The sequence below is a fragment of the Rhipicephalus sanguineus genome, chromosome 2, assembly GCF_013339695.2.
Source record: "Rhipicephalus sanguineus isolate Rsan-2018 chromosome 2, BIME_Rsan_1.4, whole genome shotgun sequence".
Classification (NCBI taxonomy): Eukaryota; Metazoa; Arthropoda; class Arachnida; order Ixodida; family Ixodidae; genus Rhipicephalus; species Rhipicephalus sanguineus.
This window is the reverse complement of record NC_051177.1, coordinates 187,495,893-187,518,841: the sequence shown is the minus strand read 5'-3', so window position 1 is coordinate 187,518,841 and position 22,949 is coordinate 187,495,893. Positions and strand designations below refer to the sequence as shown.

The following is a 22,949-nucleotide window of genomic DNA, read 5'->3' as shown; positions in this document are numbered from 1 at the left end:
GTTGTGTAATGCGTGGAGTCAATTCCGAAACCTTCACGTTTTTTTTTCTTTATTCTTGCTAGTGGTGCTAGCTACTGCTGTTTTTTGTTGTTTTTTTCTTTATCATGTCACTGGTAAATGTATGTTCATGTTGCTTCATTATTGTATGGTGTCTCCTTTGAATATGATTGCAATGAAGCACGTGGTTTACAAGCAATATTGATCACCACACTTCGCATTTGCTTTCAAACTGTGAATGTTGCAAATATGTACTTTTAACTAATTGCTTGCTTCTTCCACTTCTTCGTGAATTATGGACCTTTTGGAGAGGATGGGAGCCTCTGGGAGCCTACGAAGAACACCAGGGTCTACCGCCAGCATTTTCTGAACGGCGAAAGACCAAATGATCCAATAAACACAACTGACTTTATTATTGCCAGAGTCCTATACATGCTATTTTTCTCAAGCTTATAGTGCTGGTTTGGAAGTTTTACCGACGCTGACATTTCACGCGGCAGCACCTGTACAAACGATTCTCCGGCGCGAGAGCGCTACCTCTAAATTTACTATAAAACACGCGGCCTGTAAACGAAGCTAGTATGTCCATAGAAAACGATGGTTCACGCGTCAACAAATGAAGCCATTAGCGATCGGAGCGTTATCAAGAAAGCGGCGTATTTACGATGAGCGCCACTTCGTAGGGAAGCTCGTTGATGGTCGTCTGCGCATGACCTCCGAGATTGCGCGCCGGATCTCGGAGGCCATGGTCCGCGGCAAATACTTGGTGCGTATGGTGACAATGTCGTCCGATAAAGCTGTGAAATCGGACGCATGTCCACTATTATAAGGTGATGTTCCTTCGCACACACTGTGACCGCAGAACTAATTATTTGGGACGCGCACAAGCGAACAATCGCGCGCGCACACATCACCCATGCTTGCATGAAAGCAGGCGTCTCCTGCTCAAAGCCCGGCTGCGGTTCCATCGGCCGCCGCGACGCGGCTTTCAGTGGCTCTCTATTGGCGCTGCGCACTGCCTATAATCATTGCACTTCATCGTCTTTTTAGCTTACAGCCTCTTCTACTATAAAGCTAGCAGTAATTATCTGGCTCGCTATGCATACGACTCAATGCTTGAGAACTTATTGTTACCATTTTGCTAAGTGCAAGTGGCATAAAATAAATAGCGCTTGCTGTCGTTCCTCAAATCAAAAACATTTAGAAAGAAATTTCAGCCTTTAACTGTTTGTTCAAATACCCGAAATGTATTTCTCTCCTATTCACGAAAATTCAGTAAAACTGTGTCGTGCCAAATACAATGCCTCGTTGCATCTCTATGAAATATATTAGTTGCTTCTTTTGGGCTAAAGTGGCAAAAACTACTTCGACGGTGCGTTCGACGGTGCGCTGTTGTGCCCACTTCTGTGCATGCTAAAACAGTGTGAAAAAAATTGATAAGTCTGAGCATTTGTTTCTCTTATGTCCACCACAGGCTGGTACCATATAGGCGTGGTGTGTCCTCTTTCAGCAACTGGAATGCGGCTGTCGCGGCCACGACCGAACCCAAACGTTACCCTTGTTGAAGAAATGTGCTAACCAGCCCATGAGTGGATAGTTTTCGGACCCAAGACCAATACTTTATCAACAGCAATGCAATGGCAGATCCACTAAGCTCCAGTAGAGTCTGAATCTTAACGGGGCACTAAGTTCAGCACGAAATCAGTTTACACTAATCAATTATTCTTTGATGACTCTATAATCCTTCATTTCATGATCACGGATGCCTTATTACAAAAGAAAATGACGGCAATGTTTCACTTTTCAATTTCGAACACAAACGGGAGTACGAAAATATTACTGTGACGTAGCGAAATTCAGTTTTTTTTTCTCTTTAGACCATACTAGAGCAATAAAAATCTGAAATTTTCCATGCTGTGTTTTTAGCTGTCTCAGGACACAAAACATATCCCATGTCTGCGGACAAAGCATTTTCTAGGCGTCGTCAAAATGTGTGATGTCCCGGCGACCAGGTATCCGTGAGAATGGTATCGTCACCTGTGTGTCCTTACGCTTATCTAGGTTACCAAGCGTGTTGCGATGATTAGGGTGGGACCTCTAGAATTGAGCAAAACAAATCTGTGAACATGTGACAACTAATTTTTCTCTTCAGTATCCTTTAAAAAACAGTCGCGTGTTCTACGTCCTTATGAACAGGGCTCGCGCCTTCTCATAACCCACCTCGAACTTGCAAGTTGTACTTGGCGGCGGTGGAATCGAGAACAGACTTGTCAGCAGCCAGCTTGGGCAGCTTGATGTGCACACTGGCGCGGAGAGTGGTGCCCAGGTTGGTGGGGCAGAAGGTCAGGAAGCCCAGGCGGCTGTCCCGGGAGAAACGAAGCTTCTTGCCAAGGATCTGCACCCCTCGCACCATGCGGCCGTAAACCTGGGCACGCAACGGAGGAAATCACTCGTCATCATAGATTACTTTACCTTCAAAGATCCCGACTAGGGTATCGTATAGTTTGTCATAAATGAAAGAAATGAAGAAAGAAAACAGTTGACTTGAATAGTCTGGTGTTGCACATGGCAACTGATAGTGACTTTAATAGACATCAGGAAGTATAGGGCCTGTTTATTTGTATACGTAACCCATGTTGTAGCTTAAAGGGACACTGAAGTTGAACAATGAATCCGTTTAGATTGATAAATAGGAATCTGAGAATTATCATGTCATTAATTTCACCACCATAGGTTTATGAATAGAAGAGGAAACAGAAGAGAAAGGCAATTTCGCGCCGAAATATAATCTCTGTGCGCGATGTCACGGATTTCAAAGTGTGTCTTTCGTATTTTGGCGACATTGGCTCAATGAATGTTCCTCAAACTTGGCATGTTAAGTCTGTAGCCCCTCAGAGGACAATGTGCTTCATTTTTACTGATAAGGAACTACGTAGGGCCAAGTAGACGCCATCAAAATCTTTGACGTCATGACGTTTGGTGCGGGAATTTCAAGGTGGCGTCGCGACCTGCATTTTCTTTTTGCGCATTTTCTCGCTCACCAGGCATCTTCTGGCCGCAAGCGTGGTGATGTCGCAATTGTGAAAGAGTGATTTACTAACGTGAGGAAAATCGTTTTTCTCTTTAGTGTCTCTTTAATCAAAATTCTATGAGTAGCTGATGTGTAGAACGTGTGCAGTGCTCAGCAACACGATACTCGGAGCGTGTTCCCACCGGCGGTTCTGTCGCCAGCGGTGAGCGTTGGTGAAAGCAAGCTGGTGCACTGTGGTATACGCCGAGTTCGAGAGGGTTGGTGACGTGCGAAGGCTGCCTCCGGCCGACAATCTTTCGGTCTGTGTTTCGCAGTGGCACCCTCGGGATGATGTTTTTCGTGGTTTTCACAGCGCGCTCGCCTGCAGCGCGACGCTGCCGACTCAAGCGCACTGCTCGCGGCGATTATTTCGCACTGAAGGTAAGGAGTGGTCTTTGTGCACACGTAACGAATGACTTTTACTTCCACTTTTGGCGACGTGCTAGCGCGGCGGGAAGTTCCTTAGATGGCCCTCTGGGTCAATCTTTGCAGCGAAGCTGTGAAGCTTCTCCCTATGCCATGTGGAGTCGCCCGAAAAATATCATCATCATGATAGGCCTCTACCTTCTAGCTCGTTTCTCGGCCGGTGCGCGCTCTCTTCGCCTTCGCCTTCTGCGCACTCCCCGAACACTCGGTAGACCTAGATAATTAAGCAAGGACATGTTAAGACCAAGCTAATTGAGCCAATTAGTGCTAAGAACGAGGTAATAAGCCATGTCATACTTAAAACATGCTAATTAAATGGTGTCATGATAAGACCGTGCTAATTCAGAGCATGCTAATTAAGCTGACGCTCACTACAACTGAACTAATTAAGACCGATCTAATCGAGACCTCGCTAAGATCATGCTGATTAAGACTACGCTCTAGACCAATCTAACTGAGACCTTGCTAACTAAGATCATGCTGATTAAGGCTATGCTCTCCAAGCTAATTAGACACTCTATGCTAATTAACGTAATCATAATTACTCCGCTGCTAATCTAGGTCATGTAATCAAGGCTGTAATTATTTAGACCGAGCCATTTCCCGCCATGCTACTTATGACCTCACTAATTAAGGCCTAGGTACCTAATAACATGACAAGTGAGACCGAGCTGACCCAGTTTTCACTCCAAAGCAGACCGAGAAGACTGAGTTGACGTTGACCCCCGGAGAAAAGCTGGAAGGAGCTAGCTGATCACAAGCTCATCCGATGGATCCAGCCTTGCAACGCTAGTGCAAGCTGACCACCTTTTTTTTTCTCGTTTTCCAGGACATGAAACGTGGCGCGAGCACCTTGAGTCTGCTCCGAAACATTATGTCACGCAAGCCTACCAACGAAAGTCGAAATAAAATCATTTGACACGCGCGCACCGCCAGCCACCTGCGAAAGTACGACGGCGCAACGTGTGCGTCGAGCAGCGCGGCACGCGAGCGCCGTGTAAGAACCATGGCTTGCAGCGCTGCGGCGGCTGCGCCGCAAAACGTGGACCAAGTGATTGTCGGCCGGATCAGTCAGTCAGTCAATGAACTTTATTTTGTCAGCCGGATGCAGCCTCCATACGTCACCAACCCTCTAGCCCTCAGCGCATACCACAATGCACCAGCTTGCCTTCACGAACGCTCACCGGTGGCGCGACAGTCGCCGCCGGCCACGCACTCCGAGTATCACGTTTCACGTGCTGAGCACTGTACAGGCATTGTATTTGCATATGCGCGTATTTGTTATACGCGGTGTTTCAAGAAATGCGTCCGAAAATCCTCAAAAACCAGGAAATTGCGATATTTCCTCGCGGCCTTCTCGATTACTTTTTCTGTAGCGGCAGGCATCTTAGGGCGGGAAAAGACATCATTTAGGATAGTAGCTAAAGAAAATTAGGCGAATCAGCCTTTTGATTGGTGTAGACAGGTGTTCGAGTCAAATGAGAGCACTGAAGTTCTTCGTGCAAAAAACCCATAGCATACTTGAGATTTCGAAAGAGCGGCCTCCAGTAATTATTGCAAAGCAATGAAATTCGACCGAGTACACCAGTGAAACCAAAACAGAAATGCGGAAGAGCGCAGCCGCCATATTCTTCCGAGACGTCCAGAACGAGTGAGCGTCGTTATATCAACCATCGACCGACATGGCTTTGTGAGTGTGCGGGCTGCGCTTGCGACTGTAGCACGTATGACGCACCTACGTTAACGAAGGCGGAGGAACATTGGTGCCATGGTTGTCTCTGAATAGCGACGTCATTCTGGTCTTCAGCCAGTTGCGCTCAAACGCATGCACTTCGGTTTCCTTTTCACCATTGAATTTCGTTCAATTGCATTACTGTGCAATAATTACTAGAGGTCGCTTGTTCTAAATGTCAAATGTGCAATGGGTTCTTCGCATGAAGGACTCCGATTCTCTCTTTTGACCCAAAGGCCAATCTCCAGTTATTATAGAGTTAATTGATTTAATTTTCTTAATTACTCTCCTAACTCACGTCTATACCCATCTTAAAGCGCCTGCCGCTAGAAAAAAAAGTAATTTCGAAGGCAGCAAATAAATATCGCCATTCTCTTTTTTGGGGATTTTCGGACGCATTTCTTGAAACACCATGCATACAACACAATGCGTTGCATAAAAAGCTTCATGAACCTGACGGAACAATTATGGATGGATTAAAAAGCATATTTCATGTATTTTACTTCATTTGGGCCGTGTAAACCAAAGTTGACTGTGCAATAATTGCGTTATTGCGTTATTTTTTTTGTTTGAGCGTACATGTCCTTGCACCACTGATTATATTACTGGTTTCCTATAATGCATAAGTAGTATGTTCTCATTCCAAGTAAACCAGCAGATCACACTGTCTTTAAGATGATGTTTTCCTGTCAAACTGAATAATTATCAAATAAAATCAGACACAACAAAAGACTACTTGATAAGTTCTAAGAACCGGTGAACATGAAATCGGCAACTACATTAGTGCAGAGCCGTAACGCCGTAATCGTTTAGATTTCGCTCAGAAACCGTTTGTGGCTATTCGTAGTGAGTCGTGCCCGCTTACGGATTGCGCCAAATTGGCCAAAATGATACAATCTCTTACCCGTGTAACCACGCAGGAGCGCATTGGAGTTATTAGACAATTTTGTGGTACAAATAACAAGCAGTGAAACAGACGCCGCCCTCTGGGACAATGTCGCCAAAACGCACCGATGCAATATGCAGCTACAGTTACTCTGGATAAATTTAAAAACATAGGCCAACGACTTCAGTCTTTTGTTTTTCGACATCTACATTGAGAAAGTGCCCGGGCAGCACAACACGTTCGCTTTTTTATGTAATATGACGATTGAATATGCCAATCACGAGAAGTTGTGTTAGAATAAATGCAAAGCGACCGTAATGCAAGAATTAGGGTCTGAGAGTCGCTATCGGACTGACCGCGCTGGTAAACTTGTCCTTAACTGTAAGCGATCTTCTTTTTCTTCATAATCGATTTATTGAGCCTTACCACCCACCCTCCCGAAGGCTGCACCCAGTGCGGTGTTGCACTGCCTCCCGGATCGCGTTCCCAGCTTTCTGCACTCACCTGTTATTGAACTGTCTGCACGATCGGCAAGCCTTCGACCATGCGATGATTGCGTGTGATGACGTCTTCACGTGACGTGATGTTGTGACGTCACAGTGAAGTCACAAGTTTGGCTATCTGTGACGTCCTATGATGGCTTAACCTTACGATTGCATGCCCTAACCTTTAATCAAATGACTGTTTCCATCGTTCGTGTTGATGCCGCTGCCAACTGTCACTTTTCTCGCTTGATGAGGTATCTAAGGCCTTCAAATACAACTCTTCACTTGAACCACAGCGATCGATTTCGTGCCAGTTTACTGACGCGTGTATACTAATTGATGTTTATGATTTCTTTTTTTATATTACTGCGATTTTATACTATGGCATAACTTAATGTCCACTCTCTCATATATAGCCCTTGTCTTAACCCATTCCGTCCCTTCAATATATATTTTTGTTTGTATCACGGCTCTCCGAGAACTCGCACCGGCTTCTGCCAGGGTAGTCTGGAAGATAGCGTAGAGCTTCACTCGGTATTTGCGCCACTCAAAAAGCTGAGCATAGATTGGGTCTCGGATCTTTGCATGACTGCTGCGCCCCTTCGCGTCATGTGTCAGCTATGTGCATAAGAAGTGACTGGCCTCACTAAAGACGTGAAGTCTCCAGCATGCGCGAACATGTGATTTTATAGAAGACATGTAAAGACAGGCAAACGCGGGCACAAAAGAGCTATACAACACCAAACAACGCAGTGCTTATGTTGTCCGGTTGTATTCTTCTCTATCTGTGTTTCTACGCTTCACGTTCTACCGCTCTACGGTATTGCAAAGTTTCGCGTGCGTGACTCATCTACATGCTCATTGGTAGCAAGATCCTCACTTGGCATCAGCGCACATTTCGCTTGGCTACTGGCACTGACACTATCAGACTGAGCATAGGTTACGATCCTTCGGCATACCATACACAAAAGAGCATAATGAGCGACGTTTCGCAAACCTAACCTCCTTCAGGTCTCCGCCCATCTGCATGGAGATGATGCGCAAGTGGTCCTCTTCGTTTACCCACACAAGGAACGACTTGGCATTGTTGTGGAAGATCCCTCTGCCCGTTGGCCAGAAGCGGCAGGCGTTGGCCGCCTGCAGGAAACGGTCGCCCTCCTTGAACAGGAAGTGGTCGTCAATGAGCTGCTGCTGCGTCTCCTTCGACATGCCCGTCAGAGGGTAGTAGACGCCATGGTGTTCTCCTTCCAGCGAGTTCAGCACTTGAACCACTTTGTTCTCCATCTCCTTGTACTGACTCTCACTCAGACACGGGTTGAAAGGGTAGCCCTGCGAACCCATAGCGTCGAAGGCACAATGGGGTGCCATATGTAAACGGAATAGCGCTGCGCTGGGCGGAGCGAGGCAGTATGCGATTATCCCGCTAGGCGGACGTCGCACAAATCCTTTCGAATAAATTGCGTCCCGTGGATTCTCCCAGGAAGGTTTTCTTGGGTACAGTGTCTTTTTGGTGTGTGTGTGTGTGTGTGTGTGTGTGTGTGTGTGTGTGTGTGTGTGTGTGTGTGTGTGTGTGTGTGTGTGTGTGTGTGTGTGTGTGTGTGTGTGTGTGTGTGTGTGTGTGTGTGTGTGTGTGTGTGTGTGTGTGTGTGTGTGTGTGTGTGTGTGTGTGTGTGTGTGTGTGTGTGTGTGTGTGTGTGTGTGTGTGTGTGTGTGTGTGTGTGTGTGTGTGTGTGTGTGTGTGTGTGTGTGTGTGTGTGTGTGTGTGTGTGTGTGTGTGTGTGTGTGTGTGTGTGTGTGTGTGTGTGTGTGTGTGTGTGTGTGTGTGTGTGTGTGTGTGTGTGTGTGTGTGTGTGTGTGTGTGTGTGTGTGTGTGTGTGTGTGTGTGTGTGTGTGTGTGTGTGTGTGTGTGTGTGTGTGTGTGTGTGTGTGTGTGTGTGTGTGTGTGTGTGTGTGTGTGTGTGTGTGTGTGTGTGTGTGTGTGTGTGTGTGTGTGTGTGTGTGTGTGTGTGTGTGTGTGTGTGTGTGTGTGTGTGTGTGTGTGTGTGTGTGTGTGTGTGTGTGTGTGTGTGTGTGTGTGTGGTGTGTGTGTGTGTGTGTGTGTGTGTGTGTGTGTGTGTGTGTGTGTGTGTGTGTGTGTGTGTGTGTGTGTGTGTGTGTGTGTGTGTGTGTGTGTGTGTGTGTGTGTGTGTGTGTGTGTGTGTGTGTGTGTGTGTGTGTGTTTGTGTGTGTACACGGCGTCTCTTTCGTGATGGCTGATTGAAGTGAACAGCCGGCGGCTGTGCAAAGTTGTTTCATATTCCGGCAGAATGACTCAGCATTTATTGCGCTATTAAACACTGTTTACAAGGATGCCGCGATGGGAAAAACTTACGGGTATGAGTAGTTTTCTCTTTAAAAAGGGGGAAAATGTCGATTCAATAAAACCTTGTTTTGGCCGTCCGCTTTAACGAATTTTCACAGAAGACTTGCCCATGAAAAGGGTCGTTGCAAAATTTTTGCTTCGAATTTCGACAAATGAGGAAACAGATGGTCGAGTCAAAACAGGCCTTCCTTTGAAAGAACAGCTCCAAGGCCACCCAGACTTCCGCTCCAAGGTTGTTACTCGTGACCAGTCATAGTGCTATTCTTGCCACCCCAAAACAAAATTTCATATGCGCACACAGTTTACTTAAAGTGGCCATCACAGAAAGCTCCGAGCGTGCGAAACTGATTTCACGAAAAAAATCACTGCACCAAGACAATAGCATCCTGTGAGAATCCACCGGATGCAATAAACTGGAAATGTGTGGCACAATGCTCACCTAGTGGGAGGATTGCGTACTACGGTAGCTCTTACAACGCACCAGTATTCCAGTTACTGCTTGGTACCCTTCTCGTAGGCCAATGTGATGAACGCGTACGACGCCCCCTAACCAACCCAGCCGGTAAATGAACAAACGCGATGACACGAGCGGAAAAAGCCCGCGTGGCACAAGGATTGCCGTGCGCGCAGGATATTTGCAAGATCTTCGCACCGCGGAGCAAACGCATCTCGAAGCTGCTTTAGAGACGTGGCGCTCACCATCAGTATTCGATATCAACGACAAACGATTGAACCATTCACGTGGACAAACTTCGCGTTAAACAGTGGAAACAACTTCTCTCACTATCTCTCTCACCCGCCGTGTTAGCCTAGCAGGTATATTCGAGGACATGGGTTCGATTGCCGGCCACTACAGCTGCTTCGCAAGGGCGTCGAAATACCAGTTTACCTGGGTACTTAGATTTACATGCGCGGTTAAGTGCACCAGATGGTAAAAATTATTCCGGAGACCAACAGTCCGGCGTGCCTCACAACCACATCGTTATCTCGCATGTGAAACCCATGACATTAATTACTTACTAAGTAAATTATTCAAATAATCTCCCTCCCTAACTGTCTTAGCATGGTTTACCACTGGAGCCGTGTTTCTAAGCGAGAGCAAATGCGACACGTGCTTGCCATGGAATCGAGAGGCGTTTCATAAGTAGGGTATAGATGTTGAACAAGGTGAAAGTGCATAAAAAACCGTGATCAAAACAGAGGAAACATAGAAAAACAGGGTGAACGCTGACAGTTCGTCCTGTTTTTCCTGTATCGTCCGTGTAGGCCGCGCTGTTCTCTTCAGTGGGCTGCTAACAAAAAGTTCGTCGTCAAACCCTTTCAAGAAGACGTAACTTAAGTAGAAGGGTGTAGAAGTAAGACCATTGGAAACCTACGGAAACCTAGCGTTGAAGTTCGTATTGCTTACAAAATCCTCACCACAGGAATGTGGTAGATACCAAACCATTACGCCCGCCTTATAGTTCGCCAAGTCACTATCGCCACTGTGTAGACTTAGATGAATTTGCGTGTGACACTGCGTCTGCAAGCTACATTACAAGTATGAAATTATTTCAGCAGAGAAGAGTGTCGTTAAAGGACGACGCGCTATTAAAAGTTTTGTATGCACTTCAATCTCTAGGGAACGTACGTATCATTGTACTGAACAAAAGTGCAACTAACGTTCAGAAGGAAAGCATTGTGTACCAGCGATGCTCTTCCGCGGAACTTCCAGCTCTACATCCCATGACGCGCACGTCGTCACCTAACGTCTCGCGTTCCTGAGGCCATCTCTATCCTGTACCCTGATGAGTCGCTATTATTAAAGCCGCTATTATTAAAGCCGCTATTATTAAAGCCTAGTGCAGCAACCTCGCATCACTACACTGTTAGCAAAAATAAGCCGAGATGGGAGTAAATGGCTTGTCCTCTAGCGCACGCCCTGATGGGGGTTTTAAAAACACCGTCCGGACGTAGTAAAAAATTTACTCCCCAACAGGACGGGGTTTTTGGATGGACAGAGGGGAGTTTTTGTTTACATCCATAGGGGAGCTTTTCCAGGTAAATATGGGAGTAAATTTTTATAACCATCAAAAAGAAAAAAATGCTTTTCGCTTTTTAATTAAATTAGCATCGAAACACGCAAACTGGATAACACGTACACAAACATGCACACAACGTTCGCAAAGTAATACAACACTCACACTGACAACAACTCACCACCTGCGCTTCACAACCAAACTTTGGTCACCGAGTATATATAGGCACCACATCTTGACCTCCAATGTGGCTCAGATGGGACACTTCTTTCTCCGAAATTAAGCAACAAACATTCATGGCGTACGTGTAAATTTGTGATGAGCTTATAGATACCACTGAGGCACACCTATCTTTTACTATAAACCCGCCTAACATTCAACGCCTTCTTAATTAGCGAATTTTGATTATCAGCTGGCACTCTGTCGCATGGGATGTATCCGCCTTAGCAGTACTGTGCGTGAGTCTGTAAAATGCACATAATCGTACACGAACCACGAGCGGCCGTGCACGAACGCTTCAGCGGCACACATTCACGAGCAACACCGGCGAAGAAATGCGTCGCCCCGCCGGTATATACCGCGTTGTGGCCGACGGCGTCGCTAGGCCTCTCCCAGGAGTACGGTACGGCTATACGATGAACGACAGCTCGCGATCACAAAATACTTGCTGCTGTACAGTTTTCGTCGCCGTTTTTTTTACACACACACTGCCGCTATCCGAGTCCGCTGTCCGCGTTAAGCTACGGAGCGATGCACTTACAACGAACGAGACGGCTCGTAGTCGCGGTTCCTGTTGCTCGCAGTACAGCGGCGGTCGCACGTTGGTTCAATCTGTCTCGTATCGGCGCTCGCCTTCTCGCTAGACGTTTGACAGCGGTGGTTGCATGGCGCAAAAGAGACAATTTAAGCTTATTCATTCCAGCAGCTTTTATTTTCTGTGAAACATATTCTTTGCTTCACCGGTGGCCGGTGCGAGCTCGTAGAACTCACCACGGCGACCGGTGTGGCGGTGCGAGTTCGCTACGTCGCCGGCTTGGCACCGACGACGTAGCGACGCCTTCTTACCGCTTAGAAGTTGCAGCCGGTGAAACATCGGTTCGGTGACACTCCGAGAAGCAAGCGTTGCCGGTGCTCGGAGCGAGCGCGTCGCCGGCGCAGCTCTCACACCGGCCGCCGGCCGGCTTGATGCCGACGACGTAGCGAAGCCTACTTCTTACTGCTTCGAAGTTTTAGCCGGTGAAACTCCAGAAACAACCCGCTGACGATCGCAACAGCTTACTTTTGTTACCGATGAAATTATTCTTCGCACTTCTTCGTAACTCGGCACGTTGAAGCGAGGTATCCGTGGCGTGTCGGAGGCTTGCACTCGTGTGCATGGGCATTGCCGCTTGACGGGAGAATAAACACGGGACAGCCAGCTCGATGTGTTCGCGGTCGGACGCTGGCGCGAGTTGAACTTGTCTCTGACCAGAACGGTTCAGTGGAGAAAATAGTCCTACACGTCTACACAAACCAACCGGCCGTTGCAAATCCTCGCTGCACTGATAACTTCGTTGTCTGTCGACAAATGCTCACACGGCGACCCACACAAGGCACTGGAGCTTCACACCGGCGTGCTACACGCACATTCACACACGCACGCACGTCACGACCAAAAATGGTTTTTAAAACTCCCATAGGGAGTTTTTAACCACGGCACGCACGTCACGACCAAAAATACTTTTTAAACCTCCCATAGGGAGTTTCTAACCACGTGACCTAAAACTCCGTGGGGAGTTTAACAAGGTCATGTCGTTCATAAACTCCCTCATTAAGCACGGGGCGTTTTTCGACGACATGTGCCGACTTCACTCCGCTACCACGGAGTAAATGATTGGGGCATGGGGGTTTTGGGGGCTCATGTGCTGGAAAAGCTCCCATCTCGGCTAATTTTTGTTTACAGTGTACTGCCATCAGAATGTATTAATCGCACGAGTAATTCGCGTATACAGGACACAGTTCCCACCACCGCGGTTTCTTAGTGTTTACACTGCTCGGTTGCTGACCAGAAGATGTGGGTTCGATCCCGGCGACGGCTGTCGCATTTCGATGGAGGCGAAATGCCAGAGGCCCGCGCGTACCGTACGGTCTTAAATAACCACTGATTATCTAAATTCTTAGGAGCCATCCACCACGGCGTCTCTCATGGCCTGAGTCGTTTTGGGGCGTTAAACCAAGGGATTAGCATTACATCAAGTGATGAAATATACATTCTAATAATTACCTTGTCGTCAGCAACCTCTACGTACACCGTACATCTCAGCCCTTCAAGATAGGGGCCGATTTCGCAAAGCAGTGGTCTTCTCAGCCAAACATAACTTAGGCGGTGACTGCGCAGCTATAGATAGGAAGTCTGAAGGCTTGACAACTTCGAATTAACCTAAGATTAATCACCGTGACAAGCTGGTCTGAGTGCGGTAAAGCGGTTGTTTAAAACATCCCTTTGTCATGTGGGATATGCTACACTGGCGAGACTGACAGATGCGTCATTAATCGTGTAATGAATCTTAAGGCCGCGTTAAAACGGCAAGCCTCGTCTAATCTTTCATTTCGTTGCGGAGACTACACGCCCCAACTTCGTCTTGTCTGACACCAAGGTTTTATCAAGGCACGAGCATAGGACTACACGGGAGATTACCGAAGCGTTCTACATTCACTCGTATGGTGACACGTGCGTTGCGAAACTTTCCGTGTCAACTCATGAATCAGTATAGTAGTCTACCAGGCAACAAATGTTCAGGTTGTGTATTGACGTTAGGCTTACAAATTTTCGCTGTTCAGTTATTAAGCCCAGCCGTTGAAGCGCGCCCGTGTCGTTCACTTCTTGTCTCTTTTTTTTTCTTTGGGGCCTTCGGTTTCAGCGTGACGTTCTAACTCTCTAAGTATCCGGTACTTTTAAGTCGACGAACATCATCTGGGCTTCACGTATACATATATTCCTTCAATCTAAAAACCACAGCAGCCGACTATCTCTGGGACTGAGGTAATGAGGTTAAGGCGAGTCGTGGCCATTATTCAGACACTCATAGACAATGAAGTGAAACTATACGGTTTAACTTTGCGCACACTCACAGCCGGCTGTAAGGGTGTAGTACTCGAGGGCCCAAAGTTCAATCGGACCTACCTCACGCAAGTAGTTTGACATTCTCCTACAGCCAAATATGCAACCGTTTCGCGATTGCGCCCTCATAGAAACGCTTGATATATTGACCGCTAATAAATGACATGTCAAAAAAGAAGCACAAAAAAGAAGCACATATAAATTTGACCAGTGGAGCCAGGAATCAGTTAACGATATTGTCGCTAGGTGATCTTGCGACATGGTCGCAAAATCCTGACCACTGAGTCACAGTGCCGAGTACAGGCGTAATAAGCCTTCTTTGAGTCCATATGGAGAATGTTCCGTACGTATCGCCCCAAACTATTTGAGTACACTGCTGGTGGATTACACTTGTTGATTCGTGTGAATATGCAGATAAAAATCAGTACTGCTTGCACTAAGTCGCGTAAGGCTGGGTAACAGCAGAGCTGGTGGGCACCGACCTGGTCTTTTACCTAGCCTTTTACCCCCTCACCTCTCTCTTTCCCACCCTTTGCTATTCTATGCTGTACATGGATATGCTTGCTCCGTTTTTAACAGCGAAGCTGTTTGAGGCAGCTGTATATTGTGCGGCGTATACTGTGTGGCCTACCAGGCGTGTGCCACAGGAATTGGGCAAATCCCACTACTCACCACTTGACCACTAAAAATGAAGACGACAACAGTTAGCCCAACAAATAGATATGTGCCACAGAAATTTGTGCGGCCTATCAGACAACTATCATCTTCATAAACGAGTATGTGCCAGAGAAATTGGGTAAGCCCCGCTACCCACCACTGGTCCACTAAAAACGAAGAAGGCGACAGTTAGCACAACCTGGGGAAACGGGAAAGGCAACGGCCGCTGCGAGAAGACCCCGGAGCGATGGAAGGCCTACACCAACGACGACATATCTGCCCATCCCCATCCATGTGGGTGCGGCCCGCAGCCGAACTCTGAGGGGAATCGGCTCCTCAGCACCCTATTAAAGTTCTCTGAGCGACCGACCGACCGACTGACTGCCGGTAGATCTATGAGAGCTGCGAAGGCTTACTTTCAGTCCGAGTTTTTGTCTCTGGAGCTGTGACATCTCTGTCGTGTCTGTGACTGTCTGTGCTTTAACTCGAGCCTCTCTGCGCTGATATTCAACGTAGGAACAACCTAGCGTCACCTAGCTAAAGCCTAGCAACAACCGAGCAGCAACCTAGAAAGAACCCTCATCACCTAGCTAATGCCAACAAACAACCTAGAAGCAACCACATTAGTCTTCAGAATCGTCCAGTCTCGCTGTGTCAAGCCTTGCGCGGCTTAGTGCAAGCTTCGGTAATTTTTTCTACCTTTATGTATCTGCTTCTTTCCATCTCTTTCTCTCTCTATTTCTTTATCTGGCTTTCGATCTTTTTCTCTCTTTGTTTCCTTTCTTTCTCTCTTTTCTTTCTATGCCTTTCTTTCTTTATCTCTCTTTCCTGTAGTCGTTCTGTTCCCATCTATATCTTTTTCTCTCTTTCTCTTTCGTTCTCTGTCTTCCTCTATATTTCTCTTTTTCCTTTTCTTTCTATGTCTTTCTCTCTCTCTCTCTCTGTAGTTATTCCCTCGCCTCGTATTTTTTTCTTTCTTTCTTTAACTTTTTAAAATCTATTTTTTGTTTCTCTTTCTTTCTATCTCTTCCTTTCTTTCTTTGTACTCGTTCTCGTCGCCTCTTCACCCTCAAATCTGTCCTCCTCACCCTCACGTCCCTTTCCCACCCCCATGCTATACTATACTATACAGTGCTATTCTCTGCTGGCGTGCGTGGATGGCCGAGTGGTTAAGACGCACGCCTCGGGTACGCGGGTTCGAATCTCGCCTCACTAAGAAATTTTTGAATGCGAAGCAGTTCTTTGCGAACCAAAGTCACTTTGAGCGTTTGTCTGTCTATCTGGTCGCCTACGTCTGGGTGTTCTCGTGGTCGCCTCCTTAACTTACTATAGACCAAAGTTTGCATAGAAGGGCATGTGGGTATGACGAACATGACTGTCTAGTCACGACATGAATGACATGAAAATCCGGTTGCGTACGCCATGAAGCCCTTTCCCTCAGTGACATGTGGCACATGCCCGTTTACTACAGGCTGCAGTATGCGGCAATGTGACACAGGTGATTCACAGTTTATACCTACCCAAGAATGGAGAGAAGAGACATTCGTAATTTCAACGCCAGAGCGTTAAGAAAGCCCGGCATCGCAGCGTTGACCCGATTAATGTAACGGATAAAAATCAGAATCTCTGCAGGAATCAAACATAGGCACTCTGCGTGGCTGTCAAGTATTCTACCCCAGAGCCACGCCAGGTCTTGAAATTTATTGGGGAAAATACCCTATTCAGGCATAATGTCGGCGCAACGATCATCGTGGTTTCGCAGTGCTGGCTATCTAATTTCGTAGCAAGATAATAAACATGGCATATAAACTTCTATATATAGGCGTCATGTCGGGTTAACGTCAATTGTGGTTCCAGTGTTTGGCTCCGCTTTTATAACAGTTCAATAAACATTACTACTGTAGTTCAATCACTCAGCAAGCTACATTCAAGCGTTGCCAGACCCCGGGGGAAACGTTAACGAATGTTACGTATGATATTCACATCGTCGCACCGTAGCGCGCACTTCGTTTAAAAAAAGGTCACGCATGTGCTCTAACGTGAGTGCTGACGTTATGTCAGACCGTAACTTACACTTTGAGTGTCAGTGTAGTTGACGTGCCTCTTTAAGTCCACGATGTGCACACGACTACTACATTTACAAACACACGCCGATCCACCGCGTAACGCTTTGCACAAAGCCAAAATATGCAGCACAGGCAGGTACTCGCTGACTGCTTCGCCTGAAACCGATTACGACAATGGGTGGGATGTGCGGCATTTTTTACCCAAGAATTTCTCTCTTTCTCTATCTTTATGTATGTTTCTTTGTCACTGTGTGTGCTCGTTTTCTCGCCCGTCACAGTTATTGCACCTTGCACCTGAGAATTCGGCACGTGTTTTGGGAGCGAACCAGAACATGAAGATGACGACGACAATGAAGAAGAGGTCGAAGAGAACGCGTGTCCGTTTGTGATGATGATAATTTCTCTTCGCTCAGCACAGACTAACGGTAGGCTTAAAGAGCTCTGCTGTTAAAAAGAACGAACGTTTTTCGTATTATGTCGCCCCCCCCCCAAGGTCTTGGACATGTTCAATCGTTTTTGCCGCTCACCTCCAACGATCGCCCACAGCGCACCCTAGTGGAAATGACGAACTCTCCTCCGGGGTCGAGGTTGACCAGCGTGTTGAGGTCGCCAAAGTCTGTCGGCGGGTGCCTGTCGGTAGACTTGAAGCCCTTGTGGTAATCCTCGATGACGGGGTTGAACAGCTCGGCGAAAATGGTGTACGACTCGGCGTCAGGCGCGTAGATCCCGATCCCGCTGTCCAGGTTCTCAACACCTGCGCTCGTTTAACCGCACGCCACTCTGTAACAGCTGAAAGAAGTCTACCCGTCGTACTAAACTCCGTCATACATTAATGATGCGGGCATCGCAGCCTGATTGAGTGAGAAAAAGACCACTTTGCTATTTAATCTTGTTTCGGAAGTTCAGACTCACCCTCACTTTCTCACCATATTGATATTTCGGCACACTCACCTATGTTCACGCAGAGTGCGGCTTAATAATCCTACTTGGAAACTGAAGGGTATGCATGCATTGAGAACAAAGTTCACTTCATGAATTTCCAAATAGCAGTCACCGCCTTTGTTTCGGAGTCCCTCATTGATGCTGTGCGCTCTGTTATCTGGGTTCCCGTTGTAATGAACACTAGTAGAAAGCATGGCGTATGTGTTAGAGAGTAAATAGAAGAGTAATGTCAATTCGTCAACCCTAGATTGCACTGTCCCTCTGTAGCCAGGGATTTAGGCATAGATTGTTATGGAGTACATATGGGGATTCCCTATGAATTACCCTAATTTCCTAAGTCATTCGGAATTCATGGGGAATTATTTTAATGCATAAGATTTATTTCAAATTCTGGTCTACCCCTCACCTATACAGAAGGCGTACCCACGTACATGAGCAAAGTTCCTTCTTCCTCAGTCGTGTGCTCATCATTCAGCTGCGGCAATTATCCATTCCTCTCGAAGGCGTCCAAGTCTTGCGGCGGCTAAAGCCGCTCGGGCCGCCACTCTTAGCGTAGTGCGAGGCAGCAGCCTGTCTATGAGTGTGAGCGAGCAGACATCTGACCTCCGGCGGTTACGTGGCGCTACTATTTCACGCGCGATTCACACATCACCTCACTCAAATTTGAAGAGCGCTTCCGTGAGTATACGATGCATTTCTTCGGCGGTGATCTGTTCGCGATGTGAAAGGATATTCGCCTCAAAATGGTCGCATGCACGTACCCTACATTTGTATGGCATATTTTACGTCACAATTTAATTTCGGGTACCTTTGCTGCCGTACCCAACTCGAAGTAGAAAGAGCCGTACTTGTTGCTAGACAAAATGTAGAGCAGCTGCGGAACCCTTGCAATGTCCTCCCGACATAACTTTGGCCGGCTATAGATTTGCACCGTAATGTATCTGGCAAACTGCCGCTCTTTTGCTGCTGTCTCCACGGCCTGAAGACAGCAGAGGAAGTGCGGCAAAGCTCCTTTGCCAGGTTTTTAAAAAGAAACCATGCGCACGTAGCTAACTTCTTTCAGATAGATTGCACTTGAAACAGCTCTGAAGCGCAATCCGCAATACTATCTCAGAATACTCGTTAACATGCTCAAGGCTTAAAAATAGTTTCGTGAAAAAGTGCTACGTTGCGTGGTCGTTACTACACGCGGTGCGTCCAAGCGATTGCTCACTGTGTTTTGGCAGCCGAGATCTCCCGCTGCGCCTCGACATGGAATATTTGGATAACGGTCGTTTTGCGTCGTTTATTTGCAAAGAGCAGCCTTATTCAAGCTGGTATTCTCGTAGGTTGTGGAAATAGCAAGAATGTCATGGGACAAATAGCCGGTCTCCAATAGCAGCTTTAAATAATGGCCCATTTTCTAAAACACATATATGCTAAGCACTGAACCAAAGACGTAGGTTGACAATTTGCCCATTGGAGGGTGACCGAAGTGGCATTGCTGGGGGTTGGGGAGGGGGCGTCGGCACTCGATTTAACTATTCACTGAGTCAGACACAGGAAATGACGCCTTTACTGCTGTAGTCAACATATGGTAGGGTAATCACCCGTTCTTCGTTTCAGCAGTGCACTCATGTCTAAAACAAAATGCAGCTCCTGAATGGGGCTGCTTCGGTACGCCGCACACAGGGGGGACGGCAGCGGGAGGCGTGAGCACACCTTTGTATTTCCCTCTGTCACTGATGCTTATGTGCTGCCCCCTGTAGTTCACCTTATTAAGCAATCAAACAGCAACTACAACTCATTGCAGCATTTAAATCAAACAGCAACTACAACTCATTGCAGCATTTAAATCAAACAGCAACTACAAGTCATTGTATCATTTAAATGCATTACTTTCGACATAGACAGAACAGCTTCGTAATGCCGCGCATACTGGAGTCCTTGGATTCGCTCTTTGACGCTGCACTGTCGCAACAGTTCTTTGCAAGATGTACTCATCGCTAAATAACTATGTACTTCTGGCGCACACGAACTTATGAAGAGACACGGCACAGTCCGTTGCAACTACTCTCGCCTTTCAGCTTTACAGGGAAAAGCGAACGATGCCATTTAGTCCATGCCTGCATAAACAGAGCAAATGGCGTCACCCAACAAGTCTTCGGTATCGTTTTCCTCTCTGCTGATGACTATTTGAGCTCCCAAGCAAGCAACAACGGTAGGGCTGGAACAAATATTTCTTGCCAAAACAGCGCGCCAATCACTGCCCAGCTGCCTCACCGCATTAAGAACGCCTTCATGCTACTAGTGGCGCCACTGCGTGATCAGGATTGCGTATAAAGCTCTCCCATAGAGTGACGGAGAAATCTCGTGAGTAGTAAAGAGAAACAAAAGACTCTAGTCATAAGTGGCATCAGCCGAGGCTTTACCTTTAATTTCAGCTCGGAAAATGGTGTTTGATAAAGACCGAAAAATGAAGTTGAAAGAAATCTCGTCTTCCTGTCAAAACGCTTCGCACAAAAAAAAGCCATCAATCAACCGCTATCGAACAATACCTTTCCATAGGATTGCATGTTTTGGAAAGTGATTGTTTGTGGCAACATGCCGCGCTTTGTCTTACTGGTGGCGCTCCCTTTATTATCTTGAATTATCCACGCGCGAGAGCGAACTGCTCCTTCCATATCGTATATTCCTCAAGGTACAGTTTGGAACTCCATGTAGTGTTTGTGACCGCTTGTTTATGAATGAGTGAATAAACTTTATTAAGGCGAAAGCCATAGATGGTTCATTAAACGCCGAAATTGATCGGTGCCCCGCGTCGGCGTCCCCCATCGGCGGCGTCAACACCAGTGATGCAAAAAATCATCATCACGTGATGTCATTGCCGTATGACGTCATCATAACGCCACAGATCAGCAAATTTTGTGACGTCATCATGGCGTCACTGTGACGTCATGATACCGTCATCACATGCCATTTCTGCTTGGTCAAAGGTGGGCCATCACGAAGGCAGTGTAAAACCGGCTGAGGTACATCCGATCCTGGGGGCAGTGCAAAACCGCGTTAGGTGCAGAGAGATTTCAGAGGGTGGCGATGCAGGATCAACACACCTACTGAGAAGAAAAAGAATATGGCTTTCGCCTTCGAGTTGTTTTAGGTGAATGCATACAAGACACTGTGAGGTTTTTTGTCCCCCTTTTTAAAGAAAGGGAGGGGCCGGAAGGGAGAGAGGGAGGTCTGTGATCCAGTCTCAGCAGGCGTCCGTCACCACTTCGTGTGCAGTAACGTCAGTCCACCAGGTGCAGCCTCTGAAACCAGGGTCTACGGTTTCAAGCACGGGTGCAACGTCCTAACAACAAACGCTGAATAAGTCTCCGAAGTCTCCGATCCCGACACAGGACTGCGACACCGTCGCATTCCTGTGACCGTCAGAGTCCCGTGACCGTCGGTTCCACCACACGGTTACAGAGCTAGCACGGAAAGTACCGTGGTACTATGTAACAGTGTAATTACTACTGCAGTGTTCACGCTATCTTCGAACGTTGTAATCTGCCCTTGGATATGGTCAGATACAAGAAGACGCGGTTAGCATCCAACTACCTTTTAACAGTTGGCTTTTTATTAACGCTTTTTTTTCCTTCCCCATCCCCCACCACCTACTAAGTGCTGTTCGATTTGGTCCTTAAGGTGTGAATTGTGAATAACAAAACAGACAAAAAAATAAATATTTTGTGACTCACATTCTCATTAGCTTTACATGATCTGGATAAGAAAAAGTATGTCTTGCGTGCCGCCCGAATTCAGACAACACAATATTACGAACGCTACCACTCATATTGTTCTTTCTGATTTTCTACGCCGCCACGCTTGGTCTCACGCGGCACCGTTTCAAGTGGAAGATTTAAGAAAACAAAAGCGCTGCAACAAAACAATTCATGTCGGAATTGTTCGTACAGTAACACACTAGCAAAACCTTTCCATTGATTTCCGCGGAACGTTATCGGTTAGCACAACACCCGAAGCTACACAATGGCCTGACCCCTAACACCAAAAGTAGGTTCACTTAAGTTATCTGTAAGGTTTTTCATTGGTACTTCGACGCATTTCTTGCATCGAAACGCTCTTACCAGACTGTATGACGTCGAGCAGGGTGGCACCCATGCCGGTCTTGCGGCTCTTGAGCCTGTAGAAGATCTCCTTGGTCAGGTACTTCTTGAGCAGCGAGTGGCAGTCTTGAGCGTTTTCGAGTTTGGCGAAGCCCTCTTCGAGCTTCATCAATGTCGCCTTGTCCGCCATCGCTTGGAGGTTGCTCGAAGAGCGGAGGAACCGTAGACGCGATATTTTCTGACCGTAGCATAAGACGCGACCAACAACGAAGTGATTAAGGCACGGTGGTTCGCGAGGAAGCAAAACGGTGGACGCAGCCCACGCGTCTAGCATAAAGGGCGTGCAGCGTTTCTTTCAGTTGACGAATGGTGCAATCACAAGAAGGACGCGATACGAAGCACAAATCGTTTTCTCACTAGCTACAGAAACCTACTAGACGCGGGCCCTCGCGACATTGCATGCGATGCTGATGCTGATTATGGCTCCAATATCGCTGAACAGGAGTGGAAGACGAAGAAGACAAAGTCGTCACCGTTATTTCAGTTTCATGCATTATACTACACTTATTTACGTCGCTTTTCGTCCTTTTCTTTGTTTCTTGATGTTACATAGCGTTCAGAATTTCTTTACTTATTTCTTTTCACTCCTTTATAATTCACAGTGTGGGCAATCCCCATCGTGGGTATCAGCCAGTTTCCCTAGGCGACTAAACAAAACTATAGTGTACTAGAATAATTTAAACAAATCCTGAAAACTTCTATAACGGCGAAAGCCTGAGATGCCTCTTCAAACGCGAAAATTCACCGTCAGCGTCCCGCGTCAGTGGCGTTGGCGTCCCGCGGCGTCGGAAAGGAGTAATGCAAAAAATCATCATTACTTGCCGGCGTCACAATGACGTCACATGATGATGTCCTCACATGAAGTCGTACCTTGGCCAAAGGTGGACCGATCGCGGAGGCAATGCAAAACCAGGTGAAGTGCCTCTGATCTTGGAGGCAGTGCAGAACCACGTTAGGTGCAGAAAGCTTTCAAAGGCTGGCGGGGCAGGATCAATTCATCGAGGGGAGAAGAAACGGCAGATGGCTTTCGCCCTCGAGTCGTCTTAAGTGAATGCATAAG

The 22,949-nt window shown here is 47.0% G+C and overlaps 1 protein-coding gene across 1 annotated transcript in view; it reads right to left on the bottom strand.

The window, feature by feature from the left end:
• Positions 1-22,084, bottom strand: part of LOC119383930 (arginine kinase-like) — a 29,534-nt gene extending 7,450 nt beyond the window's left edge. Inside the window, exons 1-4 of the mRNA XM_037652205.2 lie at positions 21,851-22,084; positions 17,327-17,553; positions 7,599-7,925; positions 2,218-2,422 (exon numbers count right to left, since the gene is read on the bottom strand). Coding sequence (XP_037508133.2) covers positions 2,218-2,422; positions 7,599-7,925; positions 17,327-17,553; positions 21,851-22,019 — 928 coding nt within the window. The 5' untranslated portion in view covers positions 22,020-22,084. The remainder of the gene's footprint in view (positions 1-2,217; positions 2,423-7,598; positions 7,926-17,326; positions 17,554-21,850) is intronic.
• Between the last annotated feature and the right edge of the window lie 865 nt (positions 22,085-22,949).